Source organism: Phascolarctos cinereus, unplaced genomic scaffold, assembly GCF_003287225.1.
Source record: "Phascolarctos cinereus isolate Bilbo 61053 unplaced genomic scaffold, phaCin_HiC Scaffold_3;HRSCAF=262, whole genome shotgun sequence".
In the NCBI taxonomy this organism is placed as follows: Eukaryota; Metazoa; Chordata; class Mammalia; order Diprotodontia; family Phascolarctidae; genus Phascolarctos; species Phascolarctos cinereus.
In genome coordinates this window covers 185,944,167-185,962,524 of record NW_027555736.1, presented here as the reverse complement: position 1 = coordinate 185,962,524, position 18,358 = coordinate 185,944,167, and the positions used below count along the sequence as shown (strand labels likewise).

Here is an 18,358-nt window from a genome sequence, read left to right as displayed (position 1 = left end):
TTGGTTGGGGTTTGTTTTTTCAGGCCCATGATCCTTCCTGCACGCATTTGGGCTACGGGCCTCCCCACCCAGCTGCTTCCGAGATCCTCAGGCTGGAGAGTCAGGGTCGGTGGGGTTGCTTGAGCCGAGTCTGGCCATGAGGAGGTCTTCGCGTCGGAAGCGGGGTCCGCGCGCCGGGGCCGAGACGGAAGAGGAAGAGGAGGCGGCTGCGGCGGCGCCCCGGAGGTCGGGGAGGAAGACCACCTCAAAGCCGCTCAGTGAAATCTTCCAGGAGTTGGAAGCGCAGGCCGCCAAAGAGAGCCGCCGGCTCAAGGAGCCGTCGGCCGGTGAGGAGGCCTCTTCCGCCTCCGCGGAGTGGGACGCGAAGGCGGCCAAGAGGTCCTGCCCGCCGGGTCCCCGCGGGCTCCGCGGAGGCCAGGCCGCGCCGGAGCCCGAGGCCTCGGGGCCTCTGGAGAACTTCGTCGTGTTCCACTGCCTGGACTGCTTCGCCGTGCTCGGGGACAGTGTGCATCTGTGCGGGGAGGAGACGCGCCTGCTGAGCATTCTCGTCCTCAGCCGTGAGTGCGGCGCGGGGCCCCCTCCCCCCCCTGCGCCGGCGGAGGGAGGAAGGAATGAATGAATGAATGCATGCATGCATGCATGAATGAGTGAGTGAATGAGCGCCGCCTTGTATGAGCTGGGCTCTGCGCTGGGCGGCGCAACTACCGAAGGGAGGCACGACTGGCTCCAGCACAGTGCCTCACACACAGTAGGCGCTTAATAAATGTTTGATGAATTGAAAACGACTACATATAAGGGGAAGAAGCCTTGGCCGGGGAAGGGGGTTTTGGTCTGGGGAGTCACAGGCATAGCGATTTCCTGGGAGATGACTGATTGGGATGTGAACTGCGGGTCTGGGGCCAGCTAGATATAGTGGGTTAATTTTTAAAAACATAAAAAAATTGCATTTATATAGAGCTTTAAGGTTAGCAAAGCAATTTACGTAAGTTATCTCATTTTGCTCCTTTTAACAGCCCTGTGAAATCAGTGCTGATTCAGTTTGTCAACTTAAGCCTCAGAAGCGTTAGGGTCTCTGGAAATCCCAGGTGGAAAATTAATTCACATTGAGGCAGCCCTACACTTGGCACCGTAGAAAGAATGCCGGATTAGTCCAAGGCTCCTGTTTCAGATTCTCTACCTCTGTCACTTTCTACTTATGTGACCTTGGGCAAGTCACTCTTGGGGCTTCAGTTTCTTCATTTGTAAAATGAAGGGTTTGAATTTCTTTCTAGCTGAATCCACAGCTGATTATATGCTGTCTGGCCTTCTACTACCAAGAACTCTCTGGGTTGTGGACCTCTAGTTGTTCAATCATCGCCCATGCTAATAGGTGGGGAATGGAAGAAACAGTAGTCTAGGGAGTTAGGTCCTTTGTTTTCCCCAAACTAGGCAGTCAGTCCACAAGTGTTTATTAAACACCTGTCATGTGTCAGGCACTGTGCTAAGTGGTGGGTAATACAAAGAAAAGGCAAAAATAAATCTAGGATGCTAACAAAATCTGACATTCAGTGTATACACATGTATTTGTATACATGTATACACACATATGAATATATATGTGTGCATATGTATATAAACACACACATACGTAGAGAGAGTCATCTGTGCTGATTTCTAGAATACTTCTCTCTCTTTTCTTTAACCTATCTGACTGCTTCTCACTCTCCTTTCTAGACCCATGTCTGGCCTACCACATGTGAGTATCCTCCAAGGTTCTGTCATATGCCCTGTTCTCTTACCTCTTTATACTCTGTTCTTTGATGGTCACTTTCTGCTTGTTTAATTATCATCTCTACATACATCACTCCTAGATGTCCATATCTACCCCTGCTCCCTGGAGTTATAGTCATGCAAAGCATAGCCACCTGCCTGCTGGACATCACCTAGATGCCACCTGATATCTCAAGCCTAATTTGTTCAAAATGGAATTGATTACATCCCACTCTTCACCAGTCCTTTCTTTGAAATTTCCCCATTTACTTTTGAGATTTGTACTAGGATTGTAAAGTATATTTAACCTAGGATTTGTTCTTGACTCTTTGTCCCCATTTCTCTCTCACTGCTCCCTGCCCCCACATCTGATGAGCCAAGTCATCCTACAACCTCTTTGCCATCTCTCCAGCTCTCTTCTTTCCCACAGCTGACATCCTGGTTCAGGCCTTTTTCCATGCATTCCTCCTATTTCACAAGTTTCCTAGTAGTTTCCTTCTAGACTCTCCTGCTTCAACATGTCCTTCACAGAGCTGCCAAAAGTTTTCCTCGGACACAGGCCTGACTTTCCCCTGCTCAGAAACTTTTATTGGCTTTATATTGTCTCTAGGACAAAATACAAAATCTTCAGCCTTTTCATTTCCTTTTCCACGATCTGGTTCCAGCCTACCTTTCCAAGTATTTCTTTACATTCCAACCAAAGTGAAGATTCCCCAAATATTTCACTTTCCATTTCTGTACCTTCACATAGGACTTTCCTCATGCCTGGAATATAGTCAGCCCTTAGCTTGGTCTGTGCAGAGCCTTTAACTTCTAAGTTCAGTTTAGGGCCCATCTTCTCTGAATCTTTCCTTGATAACCACAATTAGTGTTCTTTCCCTTCTCAAATTATCTTGTGTTTAATTTATCTGTGTGCACATGTTGTATTTCTCCGTTAGAATGCATGCCCCTTGAGAACAAAGACTTTTTTTTGGCTTTTGTATCTCCAGACCTAACATACCTTACTTTACATCTAGTAGGAGCTTTATAATTGTCTGTTGTTTTGTTGAGAAGGGTGAAGAAGGAGTGAATCAGGCTAGAAGATACTAGATGGAGAAATCTAATACTAGCAGAGAGTCAGATACTTTAATAAACACTAAAACTAGTGTTTTTTTTTAAAACACTAATGTGTTTTTCTCCCTAGGGATCACACATAATATTATTTTGGATAAGTCCTTACTGGTTGGCATTGATGGTGCTCTCCTGGGCAGGTAAGTACTAATTGTTTGAAATGTGTCTGTGATTTCTGATTTGATGAAATTATAATGAGAGATATTTAAATGTACTGGAAAAAGAGTTTATTTTCTCCCATTTATTTTTCACATTTTATATGACCTTTCTACTGTTTTATACTCCTTTCTTTTCCACCTCTTCCCCCCTCCTTTTTTTTTTTTTTTTGGTTAGGCATTGGGGTTCAGTGACTTGCCCAGGGTCACACATTTAGTAAGTGTGATGTGTCTGAGGCCGGATTTGAACTCAGGTCCTCCTGAATCCAGGGCCAGTGCTCTATCCACTGCGCCACCTAGCTGCCCCCTCCCTCCTTTTTTTTTAACCTTTGCCTGTGAGGAGCTGTCTGGTAAGGGATACTCTATGCAAATCAGCAACTTATCTGTAACTAGTAGTCAAATTTGTTAATGCTGCAAATGAATTGAATGACAGATTCAGGATTCATCACATTCGACTGATAGGCCAAAATGAATAAGATGAAATGTAATGGAGGTAAATGTGAAGTATTACAGTTGAGAAACAAAAATTAGCCTCAAAGGAGGTATAACTAGACAACATCTTTTTGTTGCCTTAAGAGAAGCCTTGTATCTAGAACAAAGGTGGTCAGACTGCCTTTGAGGGGCTGTGTCCAGTCCTTACATTTTTAGGAAGGATATTAAATAAGCTGGAGTATATCCAGAGGATGGTGAAAAGTACAGAGACTATGCCATTAAAGAACAAAAGACTTAGGGTTTCATGAAGGCAGTCGATAGAGACTTGTAGTCTATTATGTGAAAGGATTAGACTTTTGCTGAGGAAGAAGTAGAAACAGTAGGTAGAAATTGCAGAGAGGCAGATTTAAGTAAGATAAAAGAAACAATTTCTCGACAATTGAAGTTGTCCACACTTGCCTCAGAACCTGGTGATTTTCCCTTTTTTAGAAATTTTCAAGGGGCAGCTAGGTGGCACAGTAGATAGAGCACTGGCCCTGAAGTCAGGAGGACCTGAGTTCAAATTCAGCCTCAGACCAAACACTTGCCACTTACTAGCTGTATGATTCTGGGCAAGTCACTTAACCCCAATTGCCTAAAAAAACAAAACAAAACAAAAAGAAATTTTCAAGTCTAAAGGCTGGACAGCTGACCACTTGTCAGCTATTGGGTGGAGCAGGATTCTAAACTTGAGCAGAGAAACTGATTGATTTTTGTTTTTGTACCTCCAGCACACAGTAAACCTTCAGTAAATGCCTGTCAAATTGTTTCTGAGATCCTCTCCATTTGTGTTAAGCCCATTTGGGCTGGATGTATGAAGGGAACCAGGGTGAAATACTACTTGAAAGGTGAATTAGAGCCAGATTATATTGCATCTTGAATGCAACTGGCTTATATTATTATCAGTGCATTCAAATAAAGTTGATTTTCAGTGTAATTGTCAATGTTCTAATCAAGTTCTGCCACAGAGAGACCATTGGCTGTACCAGGAGACATTTGGTTTTATTTTTTCTCCTTCAGTTAGTAATTGACATGATGATGGCAAGTTTATAGTGTAATATTTGTGATGTTAAGTATTCTATGTATACTACTATGTAATTTCTTATCTTTTCAATGATAATTAAAAAAATTTAAAACACATCTATGATGGATGTTTGCAGCCAGTATGCACAATTTTTTTTTTGAGGGGTGAGACAATTGGGATTAAGTGACTTGTCCAGGGTCACACAGCTAGCAAATGTCAAGCGCACAATTTTTTTTTAACCTATGGATATAGTTATTTTTATGCTGCTTATTCTTAAACCTACTTATTTAGTCATAACCTTTCTCTGGACCTCCAGTCTAGCATCTCTAATAGGCTGCTATTGGACATCTTGAAGTGGATGTCCAGTAGACATCTTAAAATCAACATGTTTAAAACTGATTTCTTCTTTTCACCTAAATCCTCCCCCCTTTTGAACTTCCTATTAATGTTGAGGGTACCACTAACCTCTTAGTCACGCAGACTTCCAACCTAGGTGTCATCCTTAGCTTCTCACTTACTCTGACCCTCCCATATCATGGATTTTACCTTTCTAATGTCTCCTAATAGTTCCCCTTCTCTCATCTGACACTTCCTAGTACAGGCCCTCATTACCTCTTCTAATTGAGCCCTTTGCCTCTGTATCCTCCATTCAGCTATCAAATTGATCTTCCTAAAGTACAGGTCTAACCCTGTTAACCATCCTATTCACTCAACTCCAGTGGCTTCCTGTCACCATCAGGATCAAATATCAATCTTTTGGCATTCAAAGCCTTGAATAGCCTGGTCCCCTCCTAAATTTTCAGACTTCTACCACCTTACATCTCGTTCACAGCTCTCTTTCCCCTCTCCCCCCCCCCAGTCTGTGACATACAGTGATGCTGGCTGTTCCTCAAAAAAAATACTCCATCTCTGGATTAGTCCCATGTGCCTGGGATTGCTGCTGTTCTGCTCTCTGCCGATTGACTTCCTTGGCTTTCTTCAAGCCCCAGCTAAAATTCTACTTTTTACCAGAAGCCTTTTCTGATCCCATTTAATGTTGGTGACTCTCCTCTGTTGATTACCTCCAATTTGTCCTGTATTTTTACAGGATAAAGTGTTTGCATATACCTCCTTTATTAGAACGTGAGCTCCTAGAGGGTAGGGATTGTCTATGCCTTAACACTCAGCATAGTGTCTGGCATATAGTAAGTGCTTAATAAATGCTTAGTGACTGGCTGGATTTTTATGGCAATGAATGGATGAAAAAAGCACCCATTACTTGCTTATTATGTGCTAAGCTCGAAAGCAAAGACAGTCCTTGCTCTCAGGAGTTTATATTTGAACCAGTGAGACAACAAATTTTGGGCAGTGGTGGCCAGGGGAGAGACTTTTGGTTTGGAAAATTATGAGGATTATTAGACCCTTAGGGGAGTTGATTGACACACTCTTTCTAGGAGCCGTAACAAAGGTGATTTGATTATGGTTCTAGAAGTGGACAGTGGAAACTGGGTAGCTTCCTGAGACTAACTTTTGTGCTACAGTTTTTCTAATTATCTTTCTGGTTGTTTTTCAGTACCTACAACCCTTTATTCTGCCATTCTTGTGGGCTTTCTGTAGGCTTCAGACTTTATTCTACATATGCAACCCTTTCTGATTTGAAGGGTCTCTTCTGCCTTTTTAAGAACAGCATTGTGTGGTAAGTAGACTTTAATTTTTATTAAATAAATGAGAATGTTCAGGGGATCAGGGTGCTTTGTTGTAGGGAGTATGTTAGAGAACTGAATTAAAAACAGGGCCTCTTACTAGCTGCGTGACCCTGGACAAGTCACTTAACCCCACTTGCCTCACCAAAAACCAAAACAAAACAGGGCCTATGATCGTTAGTATGCCAAATAGTACTGAATACAACTATTCTTTTAGCAAGGAAATCTTGGAACGTTTAAACAGAATAATTTCTAAATATTTTCCTTGACAGATATCCTCAAAAGAGATCTCTTATTTTTAATAGTGTAAAAAAATGAGATAACATGTGCAGTGCCATGTAAACCTTAAAGTACTACAATAAGTGCTTGCTTTTATTATTATTAAAGATACCATTTCATTTTTTCTATGTAATTAACTCCTATTTGAGAAAATTAGCAAGGTTCAAAAGTACCACATTTCACCATATAATCGTCAAAGATTTTATGACAAATTTGTTCCGAAAAAGTGGGGTGTGACCATTATGTGAAGCTTTAAAAAGTTGTGCCAGTATTACTTAAAAATCATCTATTACTAAACTGTCTTTGGTGAAAGATGAGGATGCACAGAATATTCGTGAATATATGTTAAAATTGAATACTGACAATGCAGGTGGGCTGAGAATTCTAGGCTCTCAATGTGTGAGAGATAAATGTGTATACATATGCTACTGGTGAATACATTGCTGCTCTGTTTACCTTTTAAGTGGTGTGACAAACAGAATTATAACATGCGCCGTGCGACGATTATGCAATGAAATGATATAAACCAATTTTTGGATTGAGAAAACCCACAGCGTGTGACAATTATGCAGTAAAATTGGTATGGAGTGGGGACAAAATTCTAGCTTTATTTTGCTCAGTCCATTCTTCAGTGACATCTTGTTTTGTATCCAGTAAAAAAACCCAACATAATATTTCTATAATTTCTTTCCATCAAGGGGCTCAAGGTAATAAAATCTGGTGGTGTTACAGTCTGGAAACTTGATTAGCAGTTTCTAGTTTCTGCCATTATGAAATTTCTATTTAGAATTAAATGAAGGATTTAAAGAGTACTGGATTGAGAGTCAGGAAAACTAGATTCTAATCCTGGCCCTTCCCCTGACTATAGGGGTATGACCTTTGGCCGGTCATTCTGTGGGCCTCTGTAGTTTCTGTATCTATAAACTGATGTGTTTGAGTCAGATGGGCTTTTTAAAAAGCCTCTTGCACCTCTAAAATCCTGTATGTCACCTGTCTAGAAAAAAGAAAATCAAGTGTGGTCTAATAGTATTAGAATTGACTTTTTTCTTTAAAGTTTGTAAAGCACTTTTCTCACAACAAACTTTTGAGGTAGGTAGTACAAGTAGTATTGTAGTCATTTTACAGATGTGGAAACAGAATGAATGGTTAGATGATTTGCCCCGCTCCCAAAATCAGAGTCTGAAGCAGGATCTAAATCCACATCTCTTGATTCCAAGTCCAGAACTTTATCATCAACTGCACCACATTGCCTCTCATAGAATATTTTCAATGCCAATAATGCGACTGATTTTCATAGAACTGAGGAGCTCCATGGATCACTGTAGAAGCTGTCAAAATGCAGAAAGTAGGCAAGGTGTGGTGGAACATGACTGTTATATCTGCTCCTGAGGGTGCCTGACCTGGAGTTCTGAGTGTAGTCCTTTACAGGAGGGCTAATAATAATTGCATATCTAAGCCCACCATTGATATAATGAGCCTCCAGGAGCAGGGGGCTAACAGGCTGCCTGAGTCGGGGTGAACTAATGCTGGTTAGAAACACCAGGTCAAAACTTCCATCCTGGGGCAGCGAGGTGGCGCAGTGGATAGAGCATTAGCCTTGAAATCAGGAGGACCTGAGTTCAAATGTGGCCTCAGACCAAACACTTGACACTCACTAGCTGTGTGACCCTGGGCAAGTCACTTAACCCCAATTGCCTAAAAACAAAACAAAACTTCCATCCCAATCTGAGTGAGATGGAGAGACCCTATCAGAAAAAAATATGGGCAGTAGCAACATAAGGGAGAAAAAATTAAAAACCAACCCTTCTTCCCTCACCTCCCCCAACCATCATAAAAAACCAACCAAATGAAAGTACATTCTCACATTTCTAGCAGCCTTTATGTAGAGGATTCATGGCATGCTGTATTCCAGTCAATTTATGATTGTGCCTTTGGGCTTACTTTCTTAAATTTAGTGCCCTTACTGGATAGGGTTGGGATTGGCTACAGAGTCGTTATTAAGCAATAATAATAATATTCTATTACTACTGTGTCATATTTCCCTGTGTAATATTTTAAATTACATCTCTTCATTAGAACAGCTTAAAGGTAATTACAATTTCTCCTAAAACCACTAATTTAGTAGGTATGTTGTCATTAACACATTGCTTCAGTTACAATTTCTAAATAGCTATTTATAATTTTTAGAGACAAGCAAAATCTAAACTGAAAGACAAGAATTTGACAAGTTACTTTGAAAAATGAGTTATTCAAAATGTTCTCTTTCTAGTTTTAAATCTGATAGACCTCTGAACCTGCATTTTTATGGTGCTTTTAAGGTTTACAAAACAAAAACTCTGCAGTAGGTATTACATAGATAATCCTTTACATTTGAAAAAACTAAGTCTCAGGTTAAATGACTTGTTGAGGTCATATAGTAAATTGGTGTCCAGATCATGATTGAACTCAAGCCTCCTCTCAGAGACCAGTGCTCTTTTTCTACAACATGCTGCTTCTCACTGAGGGAAAGATACTTTGTAATTTTTGGCTAAAAACATAACCCTTAGGTAAATTTACACGTAAGTTCTTATTTTAGTGAATTGTTTGAAACTACAAAGGCATTTTTCCGTATAGTGTTATAGTGACAAGGTTTCTACCACAGCCTTCTTAAGCCATAATATACCTGAATTAGGGTATTGTACTTATTGTACTATACAACCTAACCACCATGTTTAGCAGTGTTTCTGTTGGAAATAGCTTTCAGAGATGCCAGAAATATGTCTTCTCCCTAACCACTATAGGGATCTGGGAACAAGGGCAGCTTCTCCCCAGCTCAGTCTTCACTTATTTGGTATCAGTAGACACTACATACTTTAGGACCAGGAATACCTACACTGAGGGGAAGCTGTTAAGAGCGAGGGAGGAGGGGGACAGCATCCTGGGAGCTGGTAATAAGGAACAAGAGTGACCACTTGCCTGGTGCCACTAATTGGGCCTGGGTTTCTTTCTTTCTTTTTTAGTCGTCAGTGTAGTCTCATTAATTTTTTTTTTCTGGAATATTCAATGTTATTGTTTTTTCTTTTTTTTTTAATTTATTTTTAGTTTTCAACATTCACATCCACAAGATTTTGAGTTCCAAATTTTCTCCCCATCTCTCCCCTCCCTCCACCCCAAGACGGCACGGATTCTGAATATCCCTTCCCCCAATCTGCCCTCTCTTCTATCACCCCCTCCCCCTTTCTCTTATCCTCTTCCTCTTCTGTTTTTCTGTAGGGCAGGATAGATTTCTATACCCCATTGCCTTATTCCCAGTTGCATGTAAAAACAGTTTTTAACATTCATTTCTAAAACTTTGAGTTCCAAATTCTCTCCCTTCCTCCCTTCCCACCTGCCCTCATTGAGAAGGCAAGCAATTTGATACAGGTTATATATGTGTAGTCATGCAAAACACTTCCATAATAGTCATGTTGTGAAATACTAACTATAATTCCCTCCATCCTATCCTGCTCTCCCATTTATTCTGTTGTCTCCTTTGACCCTGTCCCTCCTCTAAAGTGTTTGCTTCTGATTACCCCTTCCTCCAACCTGCCCACCCCTTCTATCATCCCAGCCTTCCCTCTCTTATCCCCTTTCCCCCTATTTTCCTGTAGGGTAAGATAGATTTCCATACCCAATTGAATGTGTATGTTATTCCCTCCTTAAGCCAAATCCGATGAGATTAAGATTCACTCATTCCCTGTCACCTCCTGCTTCTTCCCCTCCACTGTAAAAGCTTTTTCTTGCATCTTTTATGTGAGATAATTTACCCTATTCTATCTCTCCCTTTCTTTTCCTCCAAGTACAATTCTCTCTCACCCCTTAATTTTATTTTTTACATCCCTTTCTATTCAACTCACCCTGTGCCCTCTGTCTATATATGTATTCCCTCTGGCTGCCCTAATACTAAGAAAGGTCTCATGAGTTACAAATGTCATGTTTCCATGTAGGAATGTAAACAGTTCAACTTTAATAAGTCTCTTGTGCTTTCTCTTTCCTGTTTACCTTTTTGTGCTTCTCTTTAGTGTTGTATCTGAAAGTCAGATTTTCTATTCAGCCCTGGTGTTTTCATCAAGAATGTTTGAAAGTCCTCTGTTTCATTGAATATCCATTTTTCCCCCTGAAAGATTACACTTGGTTTCTGGGTTTCTTTTCTTTAGAAGATCCTGGGGATTACCCACACCTGATTCTCTTTCTACTACTGCCACACTTTATTTCCCACTGGGTTTCACTATTTCATTATCTGTTGCATAACAGGAATTTCTCTTTATCTTCACTGTGACCTCAAATCTCTCCACCCCCCTCTGTTCTCTTATTTATGGTGGTCGGTAACAATGTAGGATTTGCTCCGTAGAAATTGGTTTTGTAGGCACTGTTGTTGGAAGGAAACTAATACTAATGACTTTTCTGTGTTCTTACAGCTACCTTTTAAAAACAAAATCTATAGTAAATGCATCTGAGATGGAATTTCCTACTAAGCATCTAAGTGCTCAAATTTCAAAGGTAAGCTTTCATTTTATTGTGTGTTTTCTTTTTTAAATATAATCCTCTTGATGATTTTCACTATTGTTTGCTTCTTAGCTGAAAGAGAAGATTATGATGATGGACTCTAACTTAACAACAATAATTGAGGACCTGAAGACGGTTATCCATGGACCATTGGATGTAGAGCTAGATTAACATTCGAATCAGAAACAAACCTTTAAGAGAAGTTTTATCTTGTACTGTGATCTCAGGAAGTATCTAATGATGTCTGTGTATCCTGTCTAGACTTTGGTTGATTTCTGACTGGCAAACTCTTGCCCCTAAGTCTTCCTTCTCTTCTGGTTAACCATTTGTATTGATATAATTGCAACTGGAAAGTAAAAGGAGGTAAGGAGGAAGCTTTTAAAAACCAGGAATATACATCAAGATTTAAGTTTCATAAAATAATTTGTTTTTAAGAACATTTTTTACCAAGTAAGCTTATTGAGACTTCCCTTCAGTGCTGACCATTTTGTGGTGCTTCAGCATTCAGTTATGTTAAAATATTTTTTTTCAGCTTATCAGTGTCAGTATAGTATCTTTTAAAAAAAGAAAATAACATTTAATGACTATAAATTCAAAGGTTATTAGTAATTATAGTGGGTGGTATGTGCCTCAAACTTAAGATTGTCTTCCAGATGTCTTTTGTTTGAAGTATCAATTGAAAGTGAACAGGATATTAAATTTTAAACCTGTACAAAGCAATTGTTTATATAAATATTGCCAAAATTTCAATACACTATTTTTGCAGCTTCTTGTCTTTCTTATTTTTCTTACCTATGAATCTCTACTTATTTTTTTAAATAATAAGTTATTAAAAGAACTTGGAGAAAATTGTGATGTCCTGTGTATTTATTACTACAAAGGAATTTCTGGTTTAATATTTTTGCCAGTCAGTAAACATTTATTACCTCATTTATTTACCTCATATGTGTCAGGCACTGTGCTAACTTCTGGGAGTGCAAAGAATGGCAGAAACAGTTGCTGCTCTTAAGAAGCTCACAGTCTAATGTAGGAGACAGCATGCAAATATACAAACAAGATATATACAGTATAAATTGGAAATAATCAGCAGAGGAAAGGCACTAGAATTAGGAGGGATGGGGAAAGGCTTCCTATAAAGGGTGAGATTTTACCTGGAACTTGAAGGAAGGCAGAGAAGCCAAGAGGGAGACCAGGTGTGGGGGACAGCCAATGAAAATGCCTTGGGTAAAGGCAGAGATAACATACTTACTATAATAAAATTTAGAGAAGATAAGACTGGCCAACAGTTGCAAGGCAGAGTCAGAATGCAAAAAGATCTTAATAAATTATAACATTTGGCTTAATGTAGTAAGATGAAGTTTAATAGGAGTAAATGTTAAAGTCTTAGACTTGTGTTCAAATAAATGCCTTCACAAACAAGATGGGCATGGTTAATCTGAAAACTGTGGGTTTTAATTTAACTAACATTAAGTGCATACATTGTGCAAGACATGTTGAGGGCTGAGCATACAAATATAAATATATCATCCCTGCCCTCAAGGAACTTGTATGGCTGGGAGATACATCTTCAAAGAAAACAGAAGAGAAAAAGAGCATGGTATCAGGGAAGACTTCATATAGAAGGCTGCACTTGAGCTAAAACATAGAAAGGCAGATATAAGAAGGGAAATCATTCCAAGTGTGGAGAATGGCCAGTGGTTCAGTTTGGTTCAAACAGTTCTTTAGGGGAGTAGCATGTCATAAGGCTAGAAAAATAGATGGGAGCTCCATTGGGGAGGGTTTTCAATGCCAGATTAAGGTTAGCATCTGTATTTCTCCAGCAGGACAATGATGCTGCTACAAGCTCAGCATGAGTAAACAATGAAGTATAAATATAAATAGTCTCAAAAGCTAAGTGATCTTTGCCTTCATTGAGAGACATAGTGTCCAGACTAGGGAAGTAGTCCCACTTCACCCTGTCCAGATCACACCTGCAGGATCATATTTAGTTTTTAAATTTTATTTTGATCTTTATTGTTAATTTATTATTTTTATTTTAAGTTCCAAATTCTCTCCCACTCCCTCCTAGAAGGCAAGAAATAACCACTATACATAGGACAAAACATTTCCACATTAGCCATGTTGTAAAAAATAAATAACAAAATGAGAAACAAATGCTTCAGTCATTCATTCTGTGGAGGTAGATGGCATTTTTCATCATGAGTCTTGGAATTGTTTTGGATTATCATATTAATCAGAATTGTTAAGTCTTTCATAGTTGATCGTTGTTACAATGTTGCTGTTAACTGTGTACAATATTCTAGTTCTGTTCACTTTGCATTAGTCATATAAATCTTCCCAGGTTTTTCCAACTATACCCTTCATTTCTTTTTTTTTGGCTAGGCAATAGGGTTAAGTGACTTGCCCAGGGTCACACAGCTAGTAAGTGTCAAGTGTCTGAGGACAGATTTGAACTCACCTCCTGACACAGGGCCAGTGCTCTATCTACTGCGCCACCTAGTTGTCCTGCTCCCTTCATTTCTTTTAGCACAATGATATTCCATCACATTCATATACCATAACTTGTTCAGCCATTTCCCAATTGATGGGCATCCCCTCAAGCGTCCAGTTCTTTGCCACCACTTGTAAATTCAGGTCCTTTAACTTTTTCTTTGATCTCCTTGGCTTATAGTCCTTGTTAGAGGCATTGCTGAGTCAAAGGGTATGTAGAGTTTTATCATCTTTTGCATGTAGTTCCAAATTGGTCTTCAGGATGACTAGACTGGTTTACAGCTCCACCAACAGTGCAATAGTGTACCTATTTTTGAGGAAAAATCCCCTCCAACATTTGTCATCTTTTTCTGTCATGTTAGCTAATATGATGGTCTCTAATTAGTTATTATTTAGAACATCTTTTCATGACTTGATAGCTTTGGTTTCTTCTGAAAATTGCCTGTTCATATCCTTTGGCCTTTTATAAATTGGGGAATGGCTCTTTATAAATTTGGTTCAGTTCCATATATGAGAATTGAGACCTTTATCAGAGAAATTTTTTGTGAACTTTCCCCCATTTCCTGATTTCCTTCTAATTTTGGCTGTATGTTTTGTGCAAAACCTTTTTAATGTAATCAAAATTATCCATTTTATGATTGTTTAGGGTTTTTTCATTTTTGTTTTTTGCTAGGCAATTGGTGTTAAGTGACTTGCCCAGGGTCACACAGCTAGTGTCATGTGTTATGTATCTGAGACTGAATTTGAACTCAGGTTCACTGTGCCACTTAGCTGCCCCTAATCATGTTTAGTTTTGAGAAGCACACTGGTGAATTGTGATGTCTAGAGGAGGGTTACTGTGATGGAGAAGGATCTTGATATGACTGTATGTATGAGGATCAGTTGAAGAAACTAGGGTTCTGTAGCCTTGAGAGAAGACTTTGTGGAGACATGAGTTATCTTGTGGAGGAGATTAGATTTGTTCTTGGGCACAGGGCAGAATTGAGAAGAATGGATTTGTAGAGAAGCAGTTGATAAAAGGAAAAAATTCAGGCTGCCTTTGGGTGTAGTGGGTTTCTTCCCTTCTCCCCTCCCCTGCCCCAGAGATCTTTAATCAAAGTTGGATGACCACTCTATCCAACCCACACTACAGAGAATCCCTTCTGCCACATCCTTAAGACAGCATTTCTGGCCCTCCTTTCACTGAAAAACTGAGGAAACATGAGACTCCTGCCCCCACTAACCTTAACTTATTCTCCTTCTGCCCCCGACCCGAGAATATTTAAATGGATTTTGTTCATAATGCCCTTCTATTTACAACATATTTTGTTCCCATTTTATTTATTTTTTCTGATGATTCTGATGACATGATCAACTACTAAATGTTTCATTAAAATATTGCCTGTACGTTCCAAGTGGCGTGCCATTGTGAAAAGCATTGGCTTTGAAATCAGAAGACCTGGCTCTAGGCTCTGCTCCTTTAGCCATAAAGTGGAGACAGTGACTTTCACTGTCTGCCTTACAGGGTTGTTGTAAAGAAAGTGCTTTATTTAATTTTACAATACTATGTGAATGTGAGCTGTTAATATAGGTAGTATTGTCAAGTCAGTCAACAAGTATTTCTTAAGCGCCTACTATGTGCCAGGCACATTCTGGGGTTACAGAGAATGGTAAAAAAAAAATGGTCCCTGCCTTCAAGCTTACATTCTAATGGGAGAGACAACATACAATGTGTGTGTGTGTGTGTGTGTGTGTGTGTGTGTTTGTGTGTGTGTATATATGATATATACAGTGTTTTGTGTTTTTTTTTTAATTTTTTTCTCCCTGAGGCACTTGGGGTTAAGTGACTTGCCCAGAGGCACACAGCTAGTGAGTGTTATATGTCTGAGGCTGGATTTAAACTCAGGTCCTCCTGACTCCAGAGCCAGTGCTCTATCCACTGCGCCACCTAGCTGCCCTCAAGATATATACAATGTAAATGAAAGGAAATCTCAGAGGCAAGGCACTAGCCATGGGAGTGAGGTGGGGTGGGGTGGGGTGGGGGAACCAAGAAAAGCTTCCTGTGGAAGACAGGACTTGAGCTTAGTCTTTTTTTTTTAAGAGTCTAACAAACATCTATTAAACCCCAATTATATTCAAGGCACTGTGATGGGTTTTGCAGATACAAGGATGAAAAATGAAGATATAGACCCTTACCCTCAAGGAGCTTACAATCTAATAGTCAATGAGAAAACAAGTTCAATAATCAGAATTTCACTCTTTAGTAATTTTTTTTCAGGCACATAACTTCTGAAAATTGAAAGATAGCTATATCATCTCTTTCTTTTATTACACTTACCTAATGATCTTAACAAACAACTTTACAATAGTTAGTTTTTTAAAAATCTATTTATTTTTAGTTTTTGAGTTCCAAATTTTCTCCCCATATCTTCCCTTCTTCCTCCCCAAGATGGCATGTAAATTTTTTTTTATTTTTTCCATGTGCTTTTGAGTTGAAAATTTTTCTCCCTTTTCCTCCCCCCCACCCTCCCCAGGACAGTGCACAATCTGATATAGACTTTACATTTACATACCCATTAAACATATTTTCACATCAGTGAAGTTGTAAGTACAAATTAAAACCAATAGGAGGAACCATCAGAAAGATGAAACAAAACTCAACAGAAGGTAAAAATAAGTGATAGCGATTCGACTTCCATAGTTCTTTCCTTGGATGTGGACAGCATTTTCCATCCCGAGGCCTCTGGAGATGTCTTAGATCCTTGTAATTCTGAGAAGGGTTCAGTTTAACAATCTTAGTCGTTGCATAACGTGGCTGTTATTGTGTACAAAGGCCTCTCGGTTCTGCTCACTTCACTCAGCATCAGACCATATAAGTCTTTCCAGGTTTTTCTGAAGTCAGCCTGTTCATCATTTCTTATAGCACAATAGTATTCCATTACATTCATATACCACAACTTGCTCAGCCATTCCCCAATTGATGTGGCATGTAAATTGATACAGGCTCAACATATACATTCCTATTAACATATTTTCACATTAGTCATATTGTGAAGAAGAATCAGAACCAATGGGAGAAACCATGAGAAAGAACAAAAAAGAAAAAAGACAGCAAATAGTATTCTTCCATCTCTATTCAGATGCCATAGTTCTTTTTTTAGATGTGGACAGCATTTTCCATCATGAGTCTTTTGGAGTTGTCTTAGATCCTTGCATTGCTAAGAAGAGAAAAGTCCATCAAAGTTAGTCATTGCATAATGTGACTATTACTGTGTACAATATTCTCCTGGTTCTGCTCATTTCATTCAGCACCAGTTCGTATGTCTTTCCAGGTTTTTCTGAAGTCTGCCTGCTCGTCATTTCTTACAGCACCATAGTATTCTATTATATTCATATACCACAGCTTGTTCAGCTATTCCCCAACTGATGGGCATCCCCTCAATTTCCAATTCTTTGCCACCACAGAAAGAGCTGTGATAAATATATTTTTTAATAGAAAAAAACTCCAGGGCAACCCATTTATTGTTATAATATCATAAAAGAAAGATCAAAATAACATGGAAAAATGTGCAGCTGGCTTTTGAAGCCCAGAGAATGTAACTAAGAAAAAAAAAGTATTGCCTTCTGAGTGTCTTCTAACTTCACTAACCATATACTTCTAGTTAGAGACACTTTGCAGTAATGTTGTCTCCTTTCAGCATGATCTGACCAGGTTGTTTCCTTGACTTTGTTTTAGAGTGAATCCCCTCTGCATCATTCAATACAAAGATTCATGTACTCATCAAAACCAATTATGCAGCCCTCTATTCGAATATTTGCTTGCTCATATAGCCACACCTGAATTCGGGACCGATTGTGGAGATACCTGAAGATGAGGTTGATCGGCTGCACTATCACCTTCTGCACCTTCTGGCCCTGGCTGAGCATGGCATGCCTCAGGGAAACCCTATAAATGTATTTTTGTACACATGGGTCCTTTTCCCATTTGTATGATCTCTTTGGGATACAGACCTAGAAGTGGTATTGCTGGGTCAAAGGGCTGAACTTAGTTTTGATAGAAGCCAGGGAACACAGGAGGCAGAGGGAAGAAGGAAGAGCATTCTCAGCTTTGGGGACAGGCAGAGTCAAGAGGGATGGAGCGTCACGTTCAAGGAGCAGTAACAAGGTCAGAACAGGTGGACTGGAGAGTAAAGTATAAGAAGATAAAAAAGGTAGAGAGGTTGTGAAGGGCTTTAAAAGGCAAACATCATGAGGTATCTGATCCTGGTGGTGACAGGGAGCCACTCAAGTTGATTGGGTAGGGGGTGAGTTAGACCTGCACTAGGAAAATTGTTTTGTCCCCTGAGCAGGTGAGGACTGGAGCAGGGAGAGACATACAAGGGGACTGACCAAGAAGGCTATTGCGTTAGTCTAGGGATGAGGAAGGCCTATACCAATCTGCTGGCTTAGTAGAAATGGACATATAGAAGAGATATTATGAAGCTGAAAATGACATGTTCAGCATGGGAAGGGCTTAAACATTTATAGGACATTTACTATATGCCAAGCACTATAAATGCTTTACAAATATTAACTCACTTAATCCTCATCAACAACCCTCTAAGTGCTTTTATCCCCATCTTTAAAGATGAGAAAACTGAAGCAGAGACTTGCCCAGGGTCACACAGTTCCTGAGGCCATATTTGAACTCGAGTTTTCCTGAGTCTAGGCCCCAGAGCTCTATCCACTGTGCTACCACCTACTTTCATCAACAGATTGGATATGTAGCAGGTAGTAAGTCAGCCAGAGATGGGGAAGCTTGGATAACAAGGATGGTGGAATCTTTGACAATAATGGGGAAGTCTGAAGAGTGGAATTATGTGGGAGGGAAGAAGAGATGAGGTCTGTTTGTAAAT

General features: G+C 39.7%; 1 protein-coding gene across 1 annotated transcript; it reads left to right on the top strand.

Moving 5' to 3' along the window:
• The first annotated feature begins 20 nt into the window (after positions 1–20).
• Positions 21–11,759, top strand: OIP5 (Opa interacting protein 5). The gene is made up of 5 exons (XM_021009375.2): positions 21–557; positions 2,933–2,999; positions 6,062–6,184; positions 10,907–10,988; positions 11,067–11,759. The coding sequence occupies exons 1-5, from the start codon at positions 137–139 to the stop codon at positions 11,163–11,165; spliced, it is 792 nt and encodes a 263-aa protein (XP_020865034.1). The 5' UTR covers positions 21–136; the 3' UTR covers positions 11,166–11,759.
• Positions 11,760–18,358: the final 6,599 nt, after the last annotated feature.